This window comes from Lemur catta, chromosome 3 (genome assembly GCF_020740605.2).
Source record: "Lemur catta isolate mLemCat1 chromosome 3, mLemCat1.pri, whole genome shotgun sequence".
Lineage (NCBI taxonomy): Eukaryota > Metazoa > Chordata > Mammalia > Primates > Lemuridae > Lemur > Lemur catta.
The window spans coordinates 78,059,871-78,083,686 of record NC_059130.1 but is presented as its reverse complement, the minus strand read 5'-3'; the positions used below and the strand labels follow the sequence as shown (position 1 = coordinate 78,083,686).

At 37.6% G+C, this 23,816-nt stretch overlaps 1 protein-coding gene across 2 annotated transcripts in view; it reads right to left on the bottom strand.

The window, feature by feature from the left end:
• Nucleotides 1-23,816, bottom strand: part of LOC123635569 (integrin subunit beta 3 binding protein) — a 79,032-nt gene that overhangs the window by 34,881 nt on the left and 20,335 nt on the right. For both annotated transcript variants that reach the window (XM_045547849.1, XM_045547848.1), the window contains exons 2-3: nucleotides 21,562-21,604; nucleotides 3,844-3,982 (exon numbers count right to left, since the gene is read on the bottom strand). In XM_045547849.1, the coding sequence (XP_045403805.1) occupies nucleotides 3,844-3,982; nucleotides 21,562-21,604 (182 nt within the window). The remainder of the gene's footprint in view (nucleotides 1-3,843; nucleotides 3,983-21,561; nucleotides 21,605-23,816) is intronic.

Genomic DNA, 23,816 nt, shown 5'->3' with positions numbered 1-23,816 from the left:
TTTGCCATCCTTCCTTTTTTCTAAAATGCATACAGTTGACCCTTGAAGAACACAGGGGTTAAGGGCACTGAATCCCCATGCAGTCAAAAATCCAAGTGTAACTTTTGACTCCTCCAAAACTTTACAAATAGCCTACTGTTGACCAGAAGCCTTACTGGTAACAGTCAATTAACACACATTTTGTATATGTATTATATACTGTATTCTTACAACAAAGTAAGCTGGAGAGGAGAAAATGTTATTAAGAAAATCATAAGGAAGAGAAAATACACTTTTACAGTACAGTGCTATATTTATTAATACCATAAGTTTATGTTGTATGTTTATAAGATGAATTGTTGGAAATGGTAGGCAGCAGCAGCTGAAGACTTTAATCTATAGTACATATCAAGCAATTTGACTTTTTCTTGTAATGCCCTGACTTTTGTCTGCTTCTTGGGAGCACTTCCAGCATCACTAGTGGCACTTTGTATGGGTCCCATAGTGTTATTCAAAGTTTATGGTATTGCACTAAACACGATGAAAAATACACAAGAACTACGAGCAATCACTTTCATTGCCATACACGATTTACTGGAGAGACAAACTGTTTATGTGAAGATTAGTGTCACATGGTGTTTTCAGCAGATACTCATAACACTTGAGCTCACTGCAATAGCAACAGGAGGTGACTACGAAATCGTTGCAGTAGTATAGTATGTACTCGTTAATTTTATGCAGTTAGGATGTAATACTACATATTAACATTTGTTTACATTTCTCTCAACTGCGAATGGTGTATTGTGTGGTCTAAGTGTATGTGTGCATTGGTTTTATATCTGTATATATTTTATGGTAGTAAATAATAAAATAGACTAGTATCTACACATATTTTATGCATTCATGACACAGACCTAACTTTTTCTTAATTTTTCCTATATTTTTAGGCTATGAAGTTTGTCTTCAAGGTTGTTCAAACTGTTGCAAATCTCCCCAAATTTTCCAATTTATTTATTGAAAAAAATCCATGTATAAGTGAATCTGTGCAGTTTAAACCCATGTTGTTCAAGGGTCACCTGTAACAGTTCAGAGAAATTTGATAAGAGTTGGGGGAGGGCAGTAATAATATATACACATATATAAATATAAGATATAAATGATATATATCATACACACATACACATATAGTTATATAATTTAACTACGGGGATACTTTCTGAGAAATGCATCATTAGGTGATTTCATCATGCGAATATCATAGAGTGTACTTAGGCAAATCTAAATGGTATCGCCTACCACACACCTAGGCTATATGGTATGGCCTATTGCTCCTAGGCCTACTATATACCTAGGCTACAAACCTGTACATTCTGTTATTGAACTGAATACTGTAGGCAACTGTAACACAATAGTAAGGATTTGTGTATCTAAACATATTTAAACACAGAAAAGGTACAGTAAAAATATGGTATTATACTCTTATGAGACTGCTGTCATATTTGTGGTCTGTCATTGACTAAAATATCATTTTGCAGCACATGACTGTTATCATGTACTTTACATAATTGTATGTGCTACACTTTTATATGACTGGCAGTATAGTAGGTTTGTATAAACCAGCATCACCACAAACACATAATGTGTTGCACTACAAGGTTACAACAGCTATAATGTCAGTAGGCAATAGGAATTTTTCAGCTCCGTTGTAATTGTATGGGACCACTGTGGTATATGCAGTCCATCATCGACTGAAACGTGATGCGGCACATGACTGTATCTCTTAAACATATAAACCGAAGAGTGGAAACAAATCATCCCATGTTTGCCCAATATGGAATTTAAGTGGAATGAAGACACAGAACCAATTTTTTCTTCCTTTTGTAACTACAGATGGATTTAAATCTAATGTTAAGTCTCTGTTCACTTAGTACATGGTTCAAATACACAGAGAAACCACATGTAAATATCTGAAGGAAGAATATTCCATGTGGAGAAAACTGTAAGTGCAATGACTCTGTGGCAGGAAAGGGCTAAGCGTGATGATAAACAGCAAGAAAGTAAGAGCAGCTAAAGTAATGTAAAAGAAGAGTAGTAGAAAATAAGGCAAAGGAGGTGGTCAGGTATTAGATGGATGTATGGCCTAAAAAATCATGTTAAGCGTTTTGGATTTTATCCTAAATATGAAGGAAAGTGAATAGTACCTAAAATGTCCTTGAATATGTTATTTAAATTTTACATTATGTTTTGTGTAATATTTTAAAAGTGGGAGTTGTTAATAGAGGTTATGACCTCATTTGGAACTTAAATAACTTCATAAGTTGCATTTTCTCATTTATTTGGAATTTAAGTTACTTCATAAGAGTCAGGCTTTCTCATTTTTAAAACATGTATAAGATGACACTAGGACGAACAATGTAATGATTACAAATGATATAATCTGAGGATCCTAGGCAAAATTCTCCTGTTTTGAGACTTCTATATGTGAGATATACATATTACAGAGTATATAAAACATATATGTTACAGTCCAATGAATAACTAGACTGAATCATGTAGGTCAAAAAATAGAATATTGCCAGCACCTCAGAAACCCTTGCTATCTGACTTTTTTAAAAAGAGCTTACTTAGGACTATAATTTGTGATAATTATCCACTTAAATGTCAACTGAAATCATGTGACCAATCTTTTTATGGGCAAAAGGAATGTTCCCTTAAGTCCATATTTAATTTCAAAATGGAAATTGGGTACATATCAACTTAAAGTCTATTCACATTTCAGAATAGAGATGTGTAATCTTTAAGGCATTAATTTTAATTTAAAAAAAGATAGGTATATAAAAAACAGAAGTATGGAACTTGAAGAAAATGTATATACTGTTATACATTTTTGTGAAAGCAAACCTAATAGTAATAGCTTTAAGATAAAAAGCATTTGATTAAAGTAAAATCAAAGACATTCAAAAGTTTAAGATCTCATTATATGTTTCATTATAACAAATTAGTTAAAATAAGCAGAATTCTTTGTTTCTGTGTAGCTTCTAGTATATGCTTAGTACTCAATAAATGTTAAACAGTAAAATATGAATTACGCTAATCACCACATATTTAAAACACACTTTATTAAATTTGAGCCTATTTAAATTTTATATTATAGAAACTGACATGTCACTGATTCATGACCTTTCTCAACAGAAAAAAATGTAACCTATGAAATTGAGATTTGTGGTTTTAAATAAATATTTTAGCAATAAACCACCAGAGAACAACAAGTACATATGGTCAAAAGCTAACAATATTTCAAAATAAAGAATTTCATATTAAAATTAGGTTGTTCTCTATGGAAAATTCTACAAACCTTTTGTAAATGCATTTGAAATAGTAAGGAAAAAGAAGGGAATAAAATATAATAAATAAAGGCAAGCTATCTAAAGATACACTAAATGTGGATAAAACTAAATGGACAACATGGATAAAAATAACATTTAGAAGTATCACTCTTAAACTGTAGTGCAGCAGTACCTGAGTTATGCTCTCTTTAATTTATGCACATGATGGATAGCTTGTTAAGGGGCATATCTGTAACCATTATAATTGATAGTAGCTGAAGGCAGTCAAGCCATAATTTCTATTTAATGGATGGGATAAGAAGGGAACAAAGTCTGCAGTAGCATTTTAAAATAAGTGCCTAGAAAGTTTACATTTATGTCCAAAATAATACCTACATTCTAGCCTTTTCTATGTTAAATTCTTTGAGAGAAGAGAAAAATCAGCTGCAAAAAGATTCATATATTATTAAATCAAAATCTTGATTTAACCAGTAACTAGAAAAATCTTACAATAAGTAGAAAAGAATGTTCAACTAACCATTTGATGATGGTCCATTTCTGTGCTCTTGTTCTTCAGAGCTTGTGGGAGAAGGAAATGGGCTCATTTGACAAGTTCCAGTTGTTGGAGAGTAAGGTATAATACTTTGCTTCCTTGTGATCTTTGAGGAATCAAATGACTGGAAATAACAATTTGGGACAGAAATACTTAAGTTTAGTTACAGATCTCTGAAAATACACATCTTTAAAAACTCATGGCTAGGCATGGTGGCTCACGCCTGTAATCCTAGCACTCCGGGAGGCCGAGGCAGGAGGATTGCTTGAGCTCAGAGGTTCGAGACCAGCCTGAGCAAGAGTGAAACCCCATCTCTACCAAAAATAGAAAAATTAGCAGGGCATAGTCCTAGCTACTCAGGAGGCTGAGGCAGGAGTGCTTGAGCCCAGGAGTTTGAGGTTGCAGTGAGCTATGATGACACCACTGCACTCTACCCAGGGGGGAAAGAGAAAGACTCTGTCTCAAAAAAAAAAAAGACCTCAGCAAAATTCATGCTAACACTCATTTCCTTGCTCTTTCTTTTCAGATTTCAAATATACTCAATTACCACTGTCAAAGTGAACACGATTCTTTCAAATTAGGTAGAAAGTTCAGGTCTCTATAACAATTAGGGTATCTCAATTTGATATTTATGAACTCTTAACATTAAAGGGTTACTACCTTCTGAGATGGTATTTCCAAACATTAGAGATGGCTGACTCTCCCAATCACTTCCCGACTTTTGTTTTCAGCTGAACCTGAAGTATAATTTTGGGGCCAAGACAGGAAAAAACAGAGAGGCCTATTACTAAGACCCACAAGGATATCCTAGGAAGGATCAGTGCTGCTCTAAACCTTCACAAAATGCTCTGACATAGTATCTTGCTTTAATAATGATGAAAATAATGTCCAAACAATTGACTTTGGCATTTAAGGCCTTTGAGATTTGGCTTGTCCTACACAATCCACCTCTGTAGCTTCCTCCTTTGTATTCCCAAAGGTGTTGTGCAAACATACCTCTTATTGGAGGTAATATTTTAATAATTTTTTACTTTTTTGTCTGCCCCATTAAAATTTGCTCCCCAAAATCATTTTTTCATCTTTGTACCCTAGAGAACTAAAAAATGTGTAAAGAATGAATGACTTAAAAGGAACAGTCTAGTAAACTTGGCCATGCCATTCTACTCAGGATATATTCATTTGTTCATCAGTTCATTCATCCAGTATTCACTGATACCTATAGTTTCAGTCACTAGGCTATGCACATTTGGGCCTCAGATCATTCTGTGATTTTAGCTTGGAATGTTCTCTTTTTTATCTTCCCCAAGACCTAGTCTTTCTTTAATATAACAAATTATTCTGGCCTCAAGGAGTAGATTCTACCAAAAGTTAGCAGAGAAGAGGGGAAATCGAAGTGGGCTGCAGTAATCTGTCACAAAAAATAAAAGGGATGAAAAACCTGAAATCCAGAGTGGAATAGACAGCACAGGATGGATACGGGGGGATGAAGCAAAGGTCTGAAGGCTCCTATGTTGCCAACACATTATAGAACTAAACTAGAGCTTGGTAGTTGACTTGAAATAGTTACAGAATTCCGCATTGTCAATTATCCTTTATTTTTAAGACATCTATGGTAGAAATAGTGGCTGTGTCACTTTTTTCAATAATCTTGGCATTAGTTCCAGAATCTATAACATCAAAAATATTTTTTACAGTTAAATGATACATATTTCTTTGTATTGGGGTACAAAAAGCATTCTTTATTTTATGTAGCCACAGTAGTAGCCACAAACATAATAATATCTTTTAAAAAAATCAAACTATAATATCGTGTTTTAACTCTAAAGCAATCTTCTTTGTAAGGTGAAAGGGTTTTAAGTTTGTTTATCAGGTGGTTACTATTACCTCTCCATCTTGAGTTTTCACCTGCTTATGTGTATTCAGTCATAAACTACGACATTTATCCAATCCCTACTCTACTTTTCCAAGAATTTATTGCCCAGAACTATTTCACTGTGTATGTACAAGAAATGAAAGTTGCTACCCTAATGTACATTTATGTCAATCTGTTTTCCTATTTTCTCCAAAACATTATTTTATCCAATTGCCAAATGTCTAAACATTGCAATTGTAGATCATACATTTCTCCTTGAAAACAATGTTCTAGCTTTCAGAAAATAACTGTGTGTGTGTGTGTGTGTACATATTTGGCTTCCGTTTAAAAATACTGAGGCTTCTCTCCTTTTTTTGGGTCATTTATGTAGGGTTAAAAGGAAAATGTCTGCCTGCAACTACTATACATAGAGGGAAAACTGAAAAGTTACCTTTCTCTATTATTTCATTAAATATTCTTCAGTAAATAATACTTTCAAGGTCTTCTAACTTTCAGTCTTTGAAGATTAAAAGTGATCCTAGAATCCATCTAAGAATTTCCATTCTGCCATAACCCAAACTTTGAAGGTCTTAGCCTACTTATGAATCTCCCACAACAGGAAGAATTAAGAAGAATGGAATTTGAGAGAAGACTGAGCTACTAATTGAGAAGTCTAATTGAGAAGTCAGCACTCTTTCTAATCAGCAAGGATGAGCGCTACCTAGCAGACTCTTTAGAAAAACAGAGGAAGAAAAATTGAGAAGAGAGAAATAGATTCAGCTAGAAAAAAGAAAGGATTCAGGATGTAAACAAAATGTTAAAAAAAAAATAGATGTCACAACCACTTCTTTAATAATTTACAACTGCTTTTAATATTTACTGATTCAGAGATATTTAACACGGCTACTAAACAACAAAAAAATGCCATGTTCTAAGATTCTATAATCAGTCTAAATGCCACTGTACTTTTTGTAAGGAGGTCAAACCTTGTATAGTAGCAAAACTAAAATTTGGGCATTGATTTTCTGCCTAAAAAAAAAAATCAATGTTCTTTCTATAATTTCAAATAGATATGACATTCTCCTTCCATATCTCTCACAAATTGTAGCTTGCTTTTTCACCTTGTTTAAAGCATATTGTACCAAAAAAGTGCCTGCATTTTATTGATTTTTTACCTGTTATAAAGTCTAAAAAGTACTAACTAAGGGTTCTTTTAGGATGAAATATGGGATAAAAAGGATCTGCTATTATTATTATAAATTACTAGCATATGCTGAAATATTTAAAACAGATTATAATAGGTATTCAGCCAACCAGAAACAAAAGGGCAGCCAAAGGGAGATAATTCTTTATAAACTTATACTAGTTAGTTAGGTTATTGGAATATCCCACCTAAGATATAATTATTATGTACTAGTAGCACTAATTATGGAATTTACACTAGAAAACTCTAAATACTAGCTGCCCTTAGAGACTTTTCACAATTTGGGCCTAGGATTCTTAGAAGACTGCTAGATATCAACTAAGTTCCTATCAGCTGACACAATCACCATCCTTAATGGCCCTAAAAATGTTGGAGTCTTGCTGTTTTTATGGTAGCTATGGAGAACAATGGCATTTTGCACTTATCTCAGTGATCTTACAGAGATAGCAGGGAAAGAATATGACCAATACATTAGATCTGTGGTAATGGAAATGCTCTATTTCTTGATTAAGTGTTTGATACACAGGGCTATACAGCTCATTGAACTGTATACTCAAGATTTAATGATATGTAAATTTCACCTTGATAAAAAAATTTAGCAAGAAAAATAAAATATTGGCTAAGAAAGTTGATGCACTGGTTATTCTATTTGTGCTCATTATTTTTCACAATTTTAAGATATCAAAATATTAATTTTAATAATAAAGATATCATTACTGTACTGTTACTCTCTTGCACTATAATTCTCAAGATTTTTTTGTTTTGTTTTGTTTTTAGTGGGCTCGGGAGCATCAAGAAGTTTTTAATGAAATATTTTCATGGCTATTTCCCATCATGGCTGCTTCCCATTCATATAACCTTGTATTTTTCAGAAGACGAGATGAATTCCACCCTAGATATTTTTGTTCACTATAGTATGATTTATATACAATAAAATGCACAGATTTTATTCAGCTTAATGAGTCCCGACAATTGTATACACTGAAACAACAACTACCCAAGATATATATTTTGATCATCTCAGAGGGTCTCTTGTATCCCCTTCCAGTCAATTCCCACTCCCCAGCCCAGAGGCAACCACTTGCTAATTACTAGAACCATACATAGTTTTGACTATTCTTGAACTTCATATAAACTACATAACTCTTATGCTTGGCTTCTTTTGCTTAACATGTTTTTGAGATCATCTACATTGTTGCTTATGTTAGTAATCTGTTCCTTTTTGTTGTTGAGTAGTATTCCTGTTACAGCAAGTGTTACAGCAGGTGGTTCTGAGGACAAACCAAGCGACAAACAGAGAGTCTTAGAATCAAAGTTTATTCGCCGTCAGCCTCAGAGGGGTCTCACAGAGTACAGCTACGGAACCTGAGTGGGTCCTCACCTGCAATTCTGTGGTGGCACTGCATGGCAAAACGGTGATTCACTCCCCTAAAGGGAGCGACCATGCCTGGGGGTTATATGGGCACATCTTCACCAAAACGTGCCTAAGTTCCCACAACAGACGCAGCCAGGTGGACAGCTGAGAGAACTTCCCCTCCTTTGTCTGTTAAGCTGCGACAATGTTCAAGGATCTAGGATGGGTAGCATAGAATCTAAGCCTACAGTCCTTAAATGCATGTTAAAGAACTTTAAGAAGGGTTTCACAGGAGATTACGGCATCACAGTGAGTCCCAGTAGACTTAGGGCCCTCTGTGAACACGAATGGCCCACATTTGGGGTCGACTGGCCTGCAACAGGAACCTTAGACCTCCCCACCATGCGAGCCATTTGGAGAATCGTGACTGGGACTCCCGGCCACCCCGACCAATTCCCTTACATAGATTCATGGCTAGAGATTGCTCAGACCAGGCCCCTTGGGTCCGATTCTGTGCTAATAAGGGACAGAGCAGGATTTTTGTGGCCCAGAGAACCAGAGACTCCAACCTATCCAAAGCCTTCCATCAGGAAGCTCCTGAAGAGGATCCACCACCACCCTATAACCCTACCGTGACACCTCCTGAAATACCCCCGAATCCATCAGACACCCTGCCACCGTCAATCTCCCCACTGCCAGTTCCGGACCAACCAGATGCCGACACTCCCATCATCCGCTGGCTACGGTCAGCTCAGGCCCCAACTTCAGCCCTCCAGATGCCCCTGCATGAGCTGTGAGGTCCGACGCAGGTCACGGACAATGGGTCCGTTCAGCCAGGGCAGCCAGTCCTGTACTATCAGCCCATCTCCACCACTGACCTTCTGAACTAGAAGTACCACACTCCGCCATACTCTGAAAAACCTCAGGCCCTCCTTGACCTCTTGGAATCCATCTTTCAGACCCACCATCCCACTTGGGAAGACTGCCACCAGCTCCTTTTGACCCTTTTTAACACAGAAGAATGGTGCTGGATTGTAGCTGGGACCCAGAGGTGGCTCCAGGACTCCAGCAGGGACCTTGGATGTGGAGCAGTGGCACACAGAGCAGCACCCGAGACCAACCCAGATTGGGATTTCAACTCCTTGAGAGGATGAGAGGCACTCAGAAGGTATCTGGAAGCTCTCCTCCATGACATCTGGGAGGGAGCCAGAAAACCAACCAACATGAACAAAGTCACTCTGATCACCCAGAAGCCGTAGGAATCACCAAGCGAATTTTATGAGTGCCTTTGTGAAGCCTACTGAGTCTACACACACTTCGACCCAGAGGCGGCCGAAAATCAGCAGATGGTGAATGAATGCCACATTTGTTGGGCAGTCCTATACTGACATCTGATGGAAATGCCAGAAACTTGACGGGTTTGCAGGAATGAACATCATGCAGCTGATGGAAGTGGCCCAGAAGGTCTATGTTAATCGAGACCAGACTGCCCAGGGGGAGAATGACAAGAAAATGAAACAGATTTCCTGGCTGCTGCCCTTGGAAGACCCAACCCAGCCAAGACAACTGGCCCACCACGGGAAGAAGGACCCAAGAGACGAGGGACCCTGAAGCCTGACCAGCGTGGCTATTGTAAGGAGTTTGGTCACTGGAAGCAAGAATGCCCCAATACAAGAAACCACCCACCACCAGACAGAAACCTGCCCAGGGGCTTCCAGCAGGAGCCAGAGACCCAGGATCTCATTGGTCTCACTGGGGTTGACTCGGAATAGGACCGACAGGGTTCCCTGACTCTTGGACCCCGGGAGCCTATGGTCGTAATGGAAGTGGGGGAGCCGACCAATAACATTCATGGTGGAAACTGGAGCAGAACACTTGGTGGTAACAACCATGGTGGCTCCACTTACAAAGCGGGAAACCACCATTGTGGGAGCCACTGGAACTCGAGTAGCTCGACCCTTCTGCCAATCCCAAATATGCCAGATGGGGGCCACCAGATATGACATGAATTCCTATACATACCAGACTGCCTCATTCCCCTCCTAGGTTGAGATCTCCTGAGCAAACTGGAAGCCCAGATCACCTTCCACCCGGAAAGGACCATGAGCCTCATGCTTGGTGCCACAGAGACTCTCATAATGGCGGTCACCCTGCCCTGGGAATCGGAATGGAAGCTATACGATGAGGCCAAAGAGGAACAGAACCCGCCTGACTTCTGGAAGGATTTTCCGTTGGCATGGGCGGAGGACAACCCCCCCACCCCTGTCTTGCACACCAACATGCAGCCCTGGTGATCAAGATGAACCTGGGCGTCCAACCCACCAGGAGACGACAGTATCCCACCCCCAAGGAGGCTCAAGAGGAAATTCAGGAACACATCAATAGGCTTAAGCAGCAGCGGATTTTGGTGGAGAGCCAGTCCCCATGGAGCACTCCCCTCCTGCCAGTCAAAAAGCCCAATGGAGGTGGATACCAGCCCATCCAAGACCTGCAACTGATTAATGAACCTACAGTGACTCTCCACCCAGTGGTACGGAATCCATACACCCTCCTGGGCCTCATTCCTCCTGATGCTGCCTGGTTCTCCTGCCTACACTTAAAGGATGCTTTCTTCTGCATGCGGCTCGCTCTGAAGAGCCAGCCCCTGTTCGCCTTCGAGTGGGAGGATCCTCAGACCAGAAGGAAAACCCAGCTGACCTGGACGTGACTACCACAGGGATTTCAAAATTCACCAATTCTATTTGGGAAGGCTCTAGCCACTGACCTCAGCTCCTTTCCACGAGAAGAAACCCGCTGCACACTTCTACAGTGCATCGATGACCTCCTTCTAGGGAGCCCAACCACAGAAGACTGCCATCAGGGAACCCACTGCCTGCTCCAATTACTCACTGACAAAGGACACAAAGTCTCCTGGAAAAAGGCACAGATCTCCAGGCAACAGGTAAAGTACCTCAGTTTCCACATCACTCAGGGGCGCCAGACATAGGGGACATGAGCGTAAGCACACCATTTGTACAATTCCCAGGCTGACCAGTCAGAGACAACTCAGAGAATTCCTTGGCTCAGCCGGATTCTGCTGCATCTGGATCCCAGGTTTCTGCCTAAAGGCCAAACCTCTGTACGAGGCCCTACTCGGGCCTGAAAACAAAGAATTGGGATGGGCCGAGAGTCAGGAAAGGGCTTTCCAGGAAATATAAGACTTACTAAAGAGATCCCCCACACTAGGGCTACCGGAGCTCACCAAAGACTTTAACCTGTTTGTACACAAGAAGAAACAAATAGCTCTGGGGGTTTTGACTCAAACTGTGGGCCTGTGGCAGAGACCAGTGGCTTACTTGTCAAAACAATTGGATCCGGTAGCCGCAGGCTGGCCACCTTGCCTCCATGCACTGGCGGCCACTGTCCTGCTAGTCAAGGACGCAGAAAAACTCACATTGGAGAAAACCTCTGTGTGCGAGCCTCTCATACAGTAATATCTCTAATCAACATCTCAGGGCACCGGTGGCTCTCAAGTAACCAGTTAGCATAATACCAAGGACTGCTATGTGAAAATCCACGGGTCACCCTGGAGACAGTGCGGACCTTGAATCCCACCACCCTCCTATCCTGAGCCAGGGCCCCCGGACCATGATTGCACCGAGGCAGTAGAGGAGGTCTATGCCAGCCGGCCAGATCTGAAAGATAGTCCTCTATCAGCACCATACTTAGAACTCTACACGGATGGCAGTAGTTTTATCCAGAATGGGAAAGGACTGGTGGGCTTCTCAGTCACCACAGCTGATGAGGTCATCATGTCAGCTCCTTTGCCCTAAGGGTGGTCGGCATAAAGGGCGGAGCTATGGGCCCACATCCAATCCCTCAGGCATGCTTGGGGTAAGAAGGCAAACATATACACAGACTCTAAATATGCCTCTGCCAGAATACACATCCATGGGGCAATATACAGGGAGAGGGGACTGCTGACTGCAGGTGGAAAGGAAATCAAAAATAGGGATGAAATCCTCCAACTGCTGGAGGCAGTTTGGGAGCCAAAAGAAATTCTGGTCATCCACTGTCGAGGGCACCAAAAGGGCACAGATCCAATTGCCACCAGCAATTGCATGGCAGACCAAGCAGCCAAAAACGCAGCCACCCGAGAATGTTCAGAGGACAACATTCCAACCCAGGGACAAATCTTGTTGGCACCCGAGTGGCCCGAAGAACCAAAATATACCCCAGAAGAGAACCAGTGGGCAGAGCAGGAGAAGGCCAAGAAGGATGCAGATGGGTGGTGGCACGTACAGAACCATAACATCTTTATCCCCAATAAATTAGCATACTCTATTATCTCTCGACATCACAACCTGACTCAGGGAAAACAGCCCTCATGCAGCTACTTGCCCGGTACTACTACATCGCCAAACTTCCATCCATCGCTGCAGCAGTCAGCACCCTGCTGCCACACCTGTGCTAAAAACAATGCAGTGGTCAGGCTGAGACCTGCCCCAGGAACTTAGTACACCGGACCTCTCTGTTGGAGGATGTGGAAGTTGATTTCACAAGAGTAAAAGCATGTTGGGGGTATAAATAACTGCTGGTAGTGACATGTACCTTCTCAGGCTGGGTGGAGGCAGCCTGATTTGGGAAGACCCGAAGCAGCATAATACTAACCTATTACCTGGCGCATCAGCATAACATTAAACCTATTCTGGTGTATCAACTACCCTATTACCTGGTGCATCAACATAATACTAACCTATTACCTGACACATCAACTAACCTATTACCTGGCGGGCATTAGCCACCTGAAACCCCACCCCTTGGACCACCCCAACTTAATAAAAGTGGGAAAAATAGCGTAGACGGGGCTCAGAATTTGGTGGTGAGACCCCTCTGAGCCCACTGGCAAATATAACTTTGATTCTCAGACTCTCCGTGTGTCATTGGGTTTGTCCTAAGGACCACCAGCTGTAACACTTGCTGTAACGGTATATGGAAGGAGTAGTAGACTTAAAAGTCAGAAGGCCTGAGTTCATATAATGGTTTTGCTGCTTCCTAGCTATGGTATCATGTCTATACCACTCACCTGTACTTCAGTTTCCTCACTTAACTAATATATTCCCTCCATTAAGTAGCAAAGAGTGGAGAAATTATGATGGGGCAGGCAGAGAGCACTGGCACTGCCATGTATCTCAGTCCAGTACCCCCAGCATCACCCTCTCTTCCCTCCTGGGGGGTAAGAGGGGTGAAGCCAAAGGAATTCCAAACATGCTATTCAAACAAACAAACAAAGGTGAGTGCTTTTGCAGAAAATCTCCCTAAAATCTGAATGCTTTATCTGAGGCTCCCCTCCAAAATTTTCAGCTTTTGAAAGTGGCCTGCGTAGGGAAAGTGTTTTCCTTTTAAAGGTGGATATATAATAATATTTCCTATGCCAGAATGAAAAGATTAAGCATGAAGCCGGATTGAAGGACCCCACCTAGAAGCCACTACATGGAATCTCTCAGGTAGATTAGAGCAGGGCTTTTTATGTGTCTCCTTACAGCCCATTCTTGGGACAGGAAGCTGGGACTGTCCTAAGCAATGGGTGTGATGACAGGCAAAAGGGTTGATTGGGGGAACAGCTGCAGACCTGCAACTCCTAAGCTTACTCCCAACCCCACTCTGGGCCACTATGATTTTATTTATTTGCTCCATTGAATAACTGCATCTTGGTTCCCACTTTCTCCAGCAACAGCACTAGATGTGTGCAAATGATGTATCTTGTGCATTTTAACTTTTTATTTCTTAGTACATATACTGTGGTTTTGTATTTTTATATATTTTAATCTAAGGCCCTCATTTCTGCACTCTGTTCTCAGGTACATGAGCAATCTCAGGGATAATTTGGTAGCAGCTCCAGGTCTGCACAGCAGGAATACTTTTTGTTGTTTTATCACCACAAAAAACAACCACCTGGAGTTATACAGACTATTGAATTACTTCATTTTTGTCAGTAAGAGCTAGCTTTTCTACCAGTTTTCTTGGAACTTCTCTAGCTTAGTAATGTTTCTTGGAATAATTGGTTTTAGTTGGTTGCCCACGTGACTTGATCTCCTTCTACTGCAAGATTGGAAATGAGTGTGCATAGGAAAGTGGTACTGAGAGGTTAGAGCCTGGGCCGTTGAAAGGCCTAGAGAAGATGCCAAGGTTACATGAGGGTGTCTACATACATAATAAGGTATTCTTTATTTCAAACCTCTAATCCTAGGGCATGGAATTTGTTTCACACACCAGACCTACCCTTTACTGAGATTAAGCTAGGTCTACCATGGACATTTATGTGTGTGTGTATGTATAAAAATGTGAGTTGGTAGGCATAGGGTTTTAGAATAATATGTACCCATCTGTGCTGCCCAGAAATGAATGTATAAAACAAGGACTAAAATTCTTAACCTTTCAAAATTCTGGACTTTACCTGCTTGGCTTCTAGAGAGACTCATTAGCAAAAACTTTTTTTGTAGTAGCTGGGAGCCAGTGTCATGTCCTGTTGCAGTAGTGATCATGCTGTCATAATAGCTAAAGAGAAAGGGAGGTTCATTTACATGCTGTAAGATAACTATAAACTTACATCACTTTGTTAAAACAGGGCAAATGTAATAGACTGTACTGGGTGATGCATGTTTGATCCTGAGTGGGAGGCCAAGGAAGGGAAGATGAATGTATTCAAGGAACATTTATATAGGCACAAAAAACCTGGCAAAGTGGCCACAAGATTCATAAGAGGTGAACAAACATAACTCCATGTTTACTGATAGAAACCAAAGCTTTGTATAAAATTTTGAATTCATGAGGAGGGAAGAATGGAGGGTAGGAGAGTATGTACCTGTCTGTTCATTCCCTGATCCTATCCCCTTGTTACTGAACTTCAGAAGATTGAGTTCCTTTGGGTTTTGGTGACTGGAGTATGTTTATTTGATGGCTGATTTGCTGTAAAGGGTACTTCCTTTCCCTTCTGCTATACTATTGTAATACATGCTGACCCTTTCCCCCTCCTCCTCTTTTTTTCCAAGAAAATAACAGCGAATATTCAATGTATTGGGAAAAAAACTAGAAGAAGAAATAACAATTATAAACATATATACATCTAAAAAGAGAGCCCCAAAATACATAAAATGAAAACTGGCAGAATTGGAAGGCAGAAATTGAAAAGTCAACTCTAATAGTCAGAAACTTCAACACCCCACTGTCAATAATGGATAGGAAAACTAGACAGAAAATCACTAAGGAAGTAGAAGACTTGAACAATGCTATATACCAACTAGACTTAACAGACATCTATGGAATCCTCCTGCCACCCAACAACAGCACAATACACATTCTCCTCAAGTGCACATATAACATTTGGCAGCATAGATGATATGTTAGGTCATAAAACAAGTCTCAACATATTTAAAAAGGTTGAAATAATACAAAGAATTTCTGTGGCCACATGGAATGAAGAAAAAAATTAATAATATCCTAGCATTCTGGGAGGCTGAGGCGGGAAGATTGCTTGGGGTCGGGAGTTTAAGACCAGCCTGAGCAAGAGTGAGACCCCATCTCTACTAAAAATAGAAAAAATTAGCTGGGCATTGTAGTGCACGCCTATAGTCCCAGCTACTTGGGAAGCTGAGGCAGGAGAATCACTTGAGCCCAGGAGTTTGTGGTTGCTATGAGCTAAATTGATGCCATGCACTCTAGCCCAGGCGACAGAGCAACAATCTGTCTAAAAAAAAAAAAAAAAAAACTATCAGAGGGAAATTTAGAAAATACATAAATATGCGGAAATTAAACAATGCATTCCTAAATATGAATCCAAGAAGAAATCAAAAGGAAAATTATAAACACATTGAGAACAAAAACAAAACACAACATACAAAAACTTATGAGATGCAGTGAAAGCAGCACACAGAGGGAAATTTATAGCTGCAAATAACTACATTAAAAAAGAGAACTCTTAAATAACCTAACCTTCCACTTTAAGAAACCACAAAAAGAAAAGCAAATCAAACCCAAAGCAAGCAGAAGGAAAGAAATAATAAATATTAAAGAGAAAACATGAAATAGAGAAAAAAACAATAAAAAAGATAATGAATCAAAGGTCAGTTCTTTGAAAAGATCAACAAAATTGACAAATCTTTAGCCAGACTGACAAAGAATGGAAGAAAGAAAGAGGATTCAAATTATTAAAATCAGGAATGAAAGAAGGGAATATTTCTACTGAACTTGAAGAAATACCCTAGCATCATAAAGGGATGCTATAAACAATTGTATGCTAACAAATTAGATAACATAGATGAATTAAACAATTTCCAGGAACACACAACCTACCAAGATTGAATCATGAAGAACTGGAAAATCTGAATAGATCAATATCATGTAAAGAAATAGAGTTAATATTAAAAAAATTTCCAACAAATTAAAGCCCAGGACCAGATAACTTCACTGGCAAATTCTATCAATTTTTAAAGAAAATTGACACCAACCTTCTCAAACTCATCCAAACAATAGGAGGGAAGAATTCCTAATTCATATTACCCCAATACCAGAACCAGACGAAGACATCACAAGAAAATTACAGAACAATATCCCTTATGAATACAGATGCAAAAATCTTAGCAAATTAAAAGCAGTGGCATATAAAAAAATTATATACATCGGGTCCAAGTGGAATTTATCCAAGGGATGCAAGGTTGGTCCAACATATAAATACCAATCAATGTAATACTATACCATATTAAGAGAATAAAAGAAAAAAACACATAATCATCACAATTATGCACAAAAAGTGTTTGACAAAAGCTAACAATCTTTCATGACAAAAACACTCAACAGACTAGGAATAGAAGGGAATTTTCTCAATCTGATAAAGGGCATCTATGAAAAGCCCACAGCTAACATACTTAATGGTGAAATATTGATGCCTTTCTCCTAAGGAACAAGACAAGAATGTCTGCTCTTGCCACTTCCATTTCACATTGTTCTAGAGGTTCTGGTGAAAACAATAGGGGAAAAAAAAAAAAAAAGAAAAGAAAGAAAGAAATAAAAGGCATCAGATTAGAAAGGAAATAAATAGTAAAACTATCTTTACTTGGAGATGACATGATCTTATATATAGAATATCCTAAATAATCTACCAAAAAACCCCAAATTAGAGCTAATAAACAAGTTCAGGAAAGTTGCAGGATACATGACCCATATATAAAAATCAGTTGCATTTTTGTGCACTAGAAATAACTAATCTAAAAATGAAATTATGAAACAATTCCATTTATAACAGCATCAAAAAGAATAAAATACTTAGCAATAAATTTAGCCAAAAAAGTATAAGACATATCCTGAAAACTATAAAACATTGTTGAAAGAAATTAAATATTTAAATAAATAGAAATATATCTAATGCTCATGATTTAGAAGACTTATTATTAAGATGGCAATTTTCCCAAAATGATCTGCAAATTTGATGTAATTCTTATCAAAATTCCAACTGCTTTTTTTTTTCTTCCAGAAATGGACTAGCTGATCCTAAAATTCACATGGAATTGCAAGGGACATAGAATAGCCAAAGCAATCTTGAAAAAGAACAACAAAGTTGGAGGACTCACACTTTCTGATTTCAAACATTTTTTAAATTTAAAAAATTACAGTAACTAAGACAGTGTGGTAGTGACATAAGCACAGACATATAGATGAATGGAATCAATTTGAGAGTCCAGAAATAAATCCATACATTTATGATCAACTGATTTTTGATGAGAGTGCCAAGGCCATTCAATGGGGGAAAGAATAGCCTTTTCAACAAATGGTGCTGAGACAACTAGATATCCACATGCAAAAAAATGAATTTGGCTCCTACCCTCATACAATGTATAAAAATTAACTCAAAATGGATAAAAGACCTAAATGTAAGAGTTGAAACTATAAAACTCTTAGAAAGAAACATAGATAAAAATCTGTTTCCATAGATTACCCAATAGTTTCTTAGATATGACACCAAAAAGACAATCAATGAAAAAATTAATTCGACTTCGTCAAAATTAAAAATTTGGATGTCAAAGGACACAATCAAGAAGGTAAAAAGATAATCCACAGAATTGGAGAAAATACTTTCAAATCATATATTTTCTAAAATGATGGTATTCAGAATATATAAAGAACTCCTACAAGTCAACAACAAAAAGACAACCCAATTAAAAATAGACAAAGGATTTGAGTAGATACTTCTCCAAAGAAAATATACAGATGGCCAATAACCACATGAAAAGATGCTCAACATTATTAGTCATCAGGGAAATGCAAATCAAAACCACAATGAAGATATATCACTTTACAACCAGTAGGATGGCCAGAATAAAAAAGTCAGATAATAACAAGCATTGACAGGATGTAAAGAAATTGTAACCCTCATACAGTTTTGGTAAAAATGTAAAACAGCACAGGTGCTGTGGAAAAGAACTTGGCAGTTTCTCAAAAAGTTAAACATAGAATTACTGTATGACCCAGCAATTCCACTTCTAGCTATATAACTAAGAAAACTGAAAACAGTCTGGGTACCATACCTCACATCTGTAATCCCAGCCCTTTGGGAGGCTGAAGAGGGAGGATTGCTTGAGGCCAGGAGTTTGAGACCAGTCTGTGCAACACAGTGAGACCTCGTCTCCACAAAAATTAAAAAAAAAAAAAAAAAAATTATCTGGGCTTGTTGGTGTGTGCTTGTTATCCTAGCTACTTGGAAGGCTGGTGGGGATGGGGGGAAGACTGCTTGAGCCCAGGAGTTCAAGGTTGCAGTGAGCTATGATCACACCACTGCACTCCAGCGTAGGCAATAGAGCAAGACCCCATCTCTAAAAACTAAAGAAAGCAAGAAAATCGAAAACATGTTCATACAAAAGCTTGCACAAGAATGTTCATAGCAGCATTATTCATAATAGTAAAAAAAAAAAAAACCCAAATGTTCTTCAACTGAGGAATGGATAAACAAAAGTTAGTAAGTATAATCCATACAGTAGAATATTATTCAGCCACAAAAAGGAATGAAGTACCGTTACCTGCTACAACATGGATGAACTTTGAAAATGTTATGCTAAATGAAAGAAGCCAGACACAAAAGGGTACATATTCTATGATTTCATTTATATGAAATGTCTAGAATAGGCAAATCTATAGAGACAAAAAGTAGATTCGTAGTTGCCAGAGGATGGGGGAGGAAGAAATTGAGACTAACTACTAATAGGTATGGGGTTTCTTTTTGGGGTGATGGAAATGTTCTGGAATTAGATAGACAGGATTAAGCCATGGGAATAATCAGACTTAGAAATTTCTTACTAACAGTAATAGAACATGACATGTGCAGCCTTGCCCAAACATCATGGAGCATTAATCTCTATGAAGGTCTGTAGCTGCGTTAGGAACACTGGGAGGTGGGAGTTCCAAACATCTCTGGGAGAGGAAATAGCAGTAGCTTAGGATAAATGGACTCCACTTCAACCAGCTGGCGTATGAGGATCATCGCCTTTCCTTGGACACCAGAGTTTTTCTTCCTTCAGCATCATATTGGTAAGGCAAAATGACCACGAAGTTACTACTAGTTCCTCTATAGCTTCACAACAATTAAATACTCCTAGAATTATAGGTATATATTTTGAATGTCCAATTTCCTTTTGTATGGGCTAAGGCAGCCTCAGTGGGACCATGGGCCATGGGAGTAGATAACTAGAAGTCAGGCTGTTTCAGGGCTAAGTTGTTACTGGAGTAGATGAAGTATATGACGGCTGTCCAGAAAGTATCCAGCCATTTCATATTACATTTTTCATATTATATAGCTGGATACTTTACAGGCAGCCCTCATATTAGTAGCCAAGGAGAGAAGCCCAAACTTAACACCAGAATAGAATAGCTGTTAGATCTAAGATATAAATATAGAGCTACAAACAGATGATGAGATAAGAGTACAAAAGCTGAAAATATCAGAAATAGCTCAGGAAATAGAAGGAAAATGTTGAAGAAAGGCCCAGGCTAGGATGCTAGAAACCAACTTTGAGCAGGTGGTGGCCATGTGGTACCGAGCTAAGTCAATTCGTTTAAAGGTACAGAACTGGGCCAAACATAACAATGTATTTTTCTAATACAGGATATCAGCTGTGGCATTGGCTACCTTGACACATCTTCATCTGAAGAAAAAATGGATAGAAAGCCTGCCATGATGACCATTTACTTCATGAAGAGAATGGATTCTGAAATGGTCATTCTTTTCCATTCAAATAATGTTACCATTTCCCAAAGAACAGTTTTGGGGCAGGAAAGAACAGTATTTCATTTCAAGCTGGACTACTCATCTACCAAAATACCATTCTGACCAAAGAAACAGATGCAGAATTACAGTCACAGCTGCATTCTGCACAGAACAAGTTGGATAATGGTACTCTAAATTGCTAATTACACTGTTAATGATTTTTTTAGTGTCATTGCAGTATTTTGCCACCTTTGTTTAAAATTTTTAAAAAAGCACCTAGGAAGTTTTTTAAATGGTAAATTTCTGTTTTGTTAAATACCACTGAGTCTTTCAAAGAGAAATTCCATATAAAACCATTTCTTGAAATGGCATTCACATGTGAGATTTTGTAGGAGCCCATTTATTTACTAGCTATTTGTTTTAATTTACTTTCTCACCACTTTATACTTGCATTTAAGATTACTGAGTATTAGTGTTTGTATCTAGATCCATAGTTGGTATGAAAAGATAATAAACTAACATATGTCATGATGTGCTGGCACTGGGAATGTGTAATGACTAGATTTACAAAAGTATAACAACATTACAATTTTATTTTTATTGTGATAGCTATGGTGAAATTTATTACAATGTTAGTATTTTGTCATTTAATCCATTCCCACATAACCGAGGGAGGTAATTACATTTTTGATATAAAAATGCTAATGTTTTTATTTCATTTTAGCAGATTATAGTATGCAGATTAAAGGTATTGCTATTGTTCCATATTGTTTCTTGTACATTTAAGTGGCAGACTACTTTTTTCCTACAAATAGTGAACTAATTTCTACTAAATTATTTCTTTAAGGTTTTTAAATAATTTACTTCTTAAATAAGTACCTCAAACTGACCAAAAACTTCCACATATTAGATTTACAAAAAATATTTTATATACAGAAAATGGCGTATCAATCATATCTCATTGTGTTTTGATAATTTTTATATTTAGCAAGGAAAATCAGTAGTTAAAAATTAAAAACACAATTGTATCATGCATCACAAACTCTTAAGCAAATACTTACATTTTCTTCTACCAGACCATCCAAGTTCAGTGATCTTTTAGCTCTGCAAACAAAACATTTGAAGAAATCTTAGATTTGACATGCTTTAAGTAGCCAAATATTAAACGATAAGATATAAAAACAAAGGGTCTAAGTTACTTTTGCCAACTAATTTTATATTATTTACTAAAGCAGAATACCATATGAAGACAGCAATTATTTATGAGGATGGTTTTTTTTAATAGCATAATTATTAACAAACATCTAAAATGGATCATTTTTTTATATGTAGTTTTATATACAATGACTACCACACAATTTAAACATTAAAGTCATAAACTCTTATTAAAAAATTAGTATATCTGTCTGCTTTAAAATACCATTAATAAAAAATTATACATAAGAGCAAAATAATTTACCTACCTTCAATGGAGGTGTTGAAAGTATATTATTTGCAGATGTAATGCACTAGGTGTTAAAGGTATGAGCAAGGTGAAAAAAGTTTTGCACATTATTCTAGCTTTAAACATGATTCAGTGCAACCAGACTATGACTTAACAGAGGAACAGATGCTCTATGTCTTTATAAGTCCCCAATCCATAAGAAACTATTTTTTGTTTCCTTCACTAAACTGATTCAGGAACATGCCAGGCTCTCTCTGTGCAAAATCTGTTCTGCTAAACTGGATGCCCAGCTGTTGGTGACAATGCTTAGAAAGGAAAGCTGAATATTTATAATACTTTATTTCATACAGCTGTCTTCTAAAGAGCAGTCATCAACATTTTATTGAATGCAGGCTAAATGCTCAAAGGAGAAAAAGGTCAATATAAATTAAAACTAGTTTTCCCAGTGACAAATGCAGCGTTAAAAGTACTTTCTTGATTGCTGAGAAATAGAAATTAAGTTACTTAAAATATTAGACAACTGGAGCATAAAGCAAAAGAAGACTATTATACAAACCAAAAAAATTTTGTATAGGTCCCAGAAAATGATTATTCTTAAATAACTACTAATTTATAAACAAAAACAAGAAAAAATAGAAGAGATGTTCAATCTAACAAAATTACTGGGCAGTAAAAATACTAAATACAAAAATTTAATCTATTTTGAAAGGGTTTACTCAATTTTGCTATCATATCTACATTAGCCCATCACAACATTATTTCTTGAGATTAATTAAACCGGTTTAAAGAATTATTTACATCTTTTACAAGTTCACTTAAAATTAATTTAATGTGAATTCTCAATGAAACAAGGGGAGAACGGGTAAGAACAAACAAAAATGGAAGATAATTTTTAAAAAATGTATATTTAACTTTGGAATATTCATTGCCCTATTTGGGTATGTGAGATGTTCTGGTATTTATAACACTTCAAAAATAGAAATCAAAAAACTAAAGTTACACAGTACAGCATTTCATATCCTTTGTTTCTAAATGCTGTTAAGATGCAATACCACCTATTAGAAGACCCACAAACCCTGTCCTGATGTTAAACTGTTTAAAATATTATTGCTTTATTATTGATGGTTAATTCTTAGAGAAAGTAACTAAATGTTTGGATTTAAAAGGTTTACAGATTAGGTTTTAGGTTGATCTAAGAAACCCAAGGAAATATGTAAAGGTAAATAAGAAAGTGAGTTGAATTAAAACAGGCTCTCATCTCCCACTTTACCTGTATTTGGTGAGAATCTAAAAACATGACTTATTGAGGGCAATGTAGTATTCAGATAATTCAGGCATCTAATAACCAAAAGTTGATAATATTTACAAGAATCCTAAAAAGATTTAGTAGACAAGACTAGAAGAAATCATTTAATTTAGTTCAGCCAAAAGAGAAGAGAGTTTGTGCAACTTGCCTACTGTCATACATCTTGAGGGAAAGAAACTCAGATCTCAAGTCCTGTGCATAATAAACCTTTGTTGAATTGAAGGGGAGGGAATTAAAGAAGAGCAAACCTACTAGAGGAATTTATGACCACCTATTCTTAACATTGTATTAGAACTGAACCCACTCACTGTCAAGTTATCATTCATTAAATCAAACACCTACTATACACATGGCACTCTTTTACCCAGCTAATTTATATTACATCATGCATGAGATGATGCTAAATTGAGTAGGATGATGTTAATAGGGATACACAAGAGATTAATGAAATATATGAGGAGCAGACAAAACTTGATTAGACATATGAAATAAATATCTTCCTAAAATATTTACTCATTTGCTACCAGTATTAGTTAACAATTAAAAGTGCTATCTTTCTGGTAGTT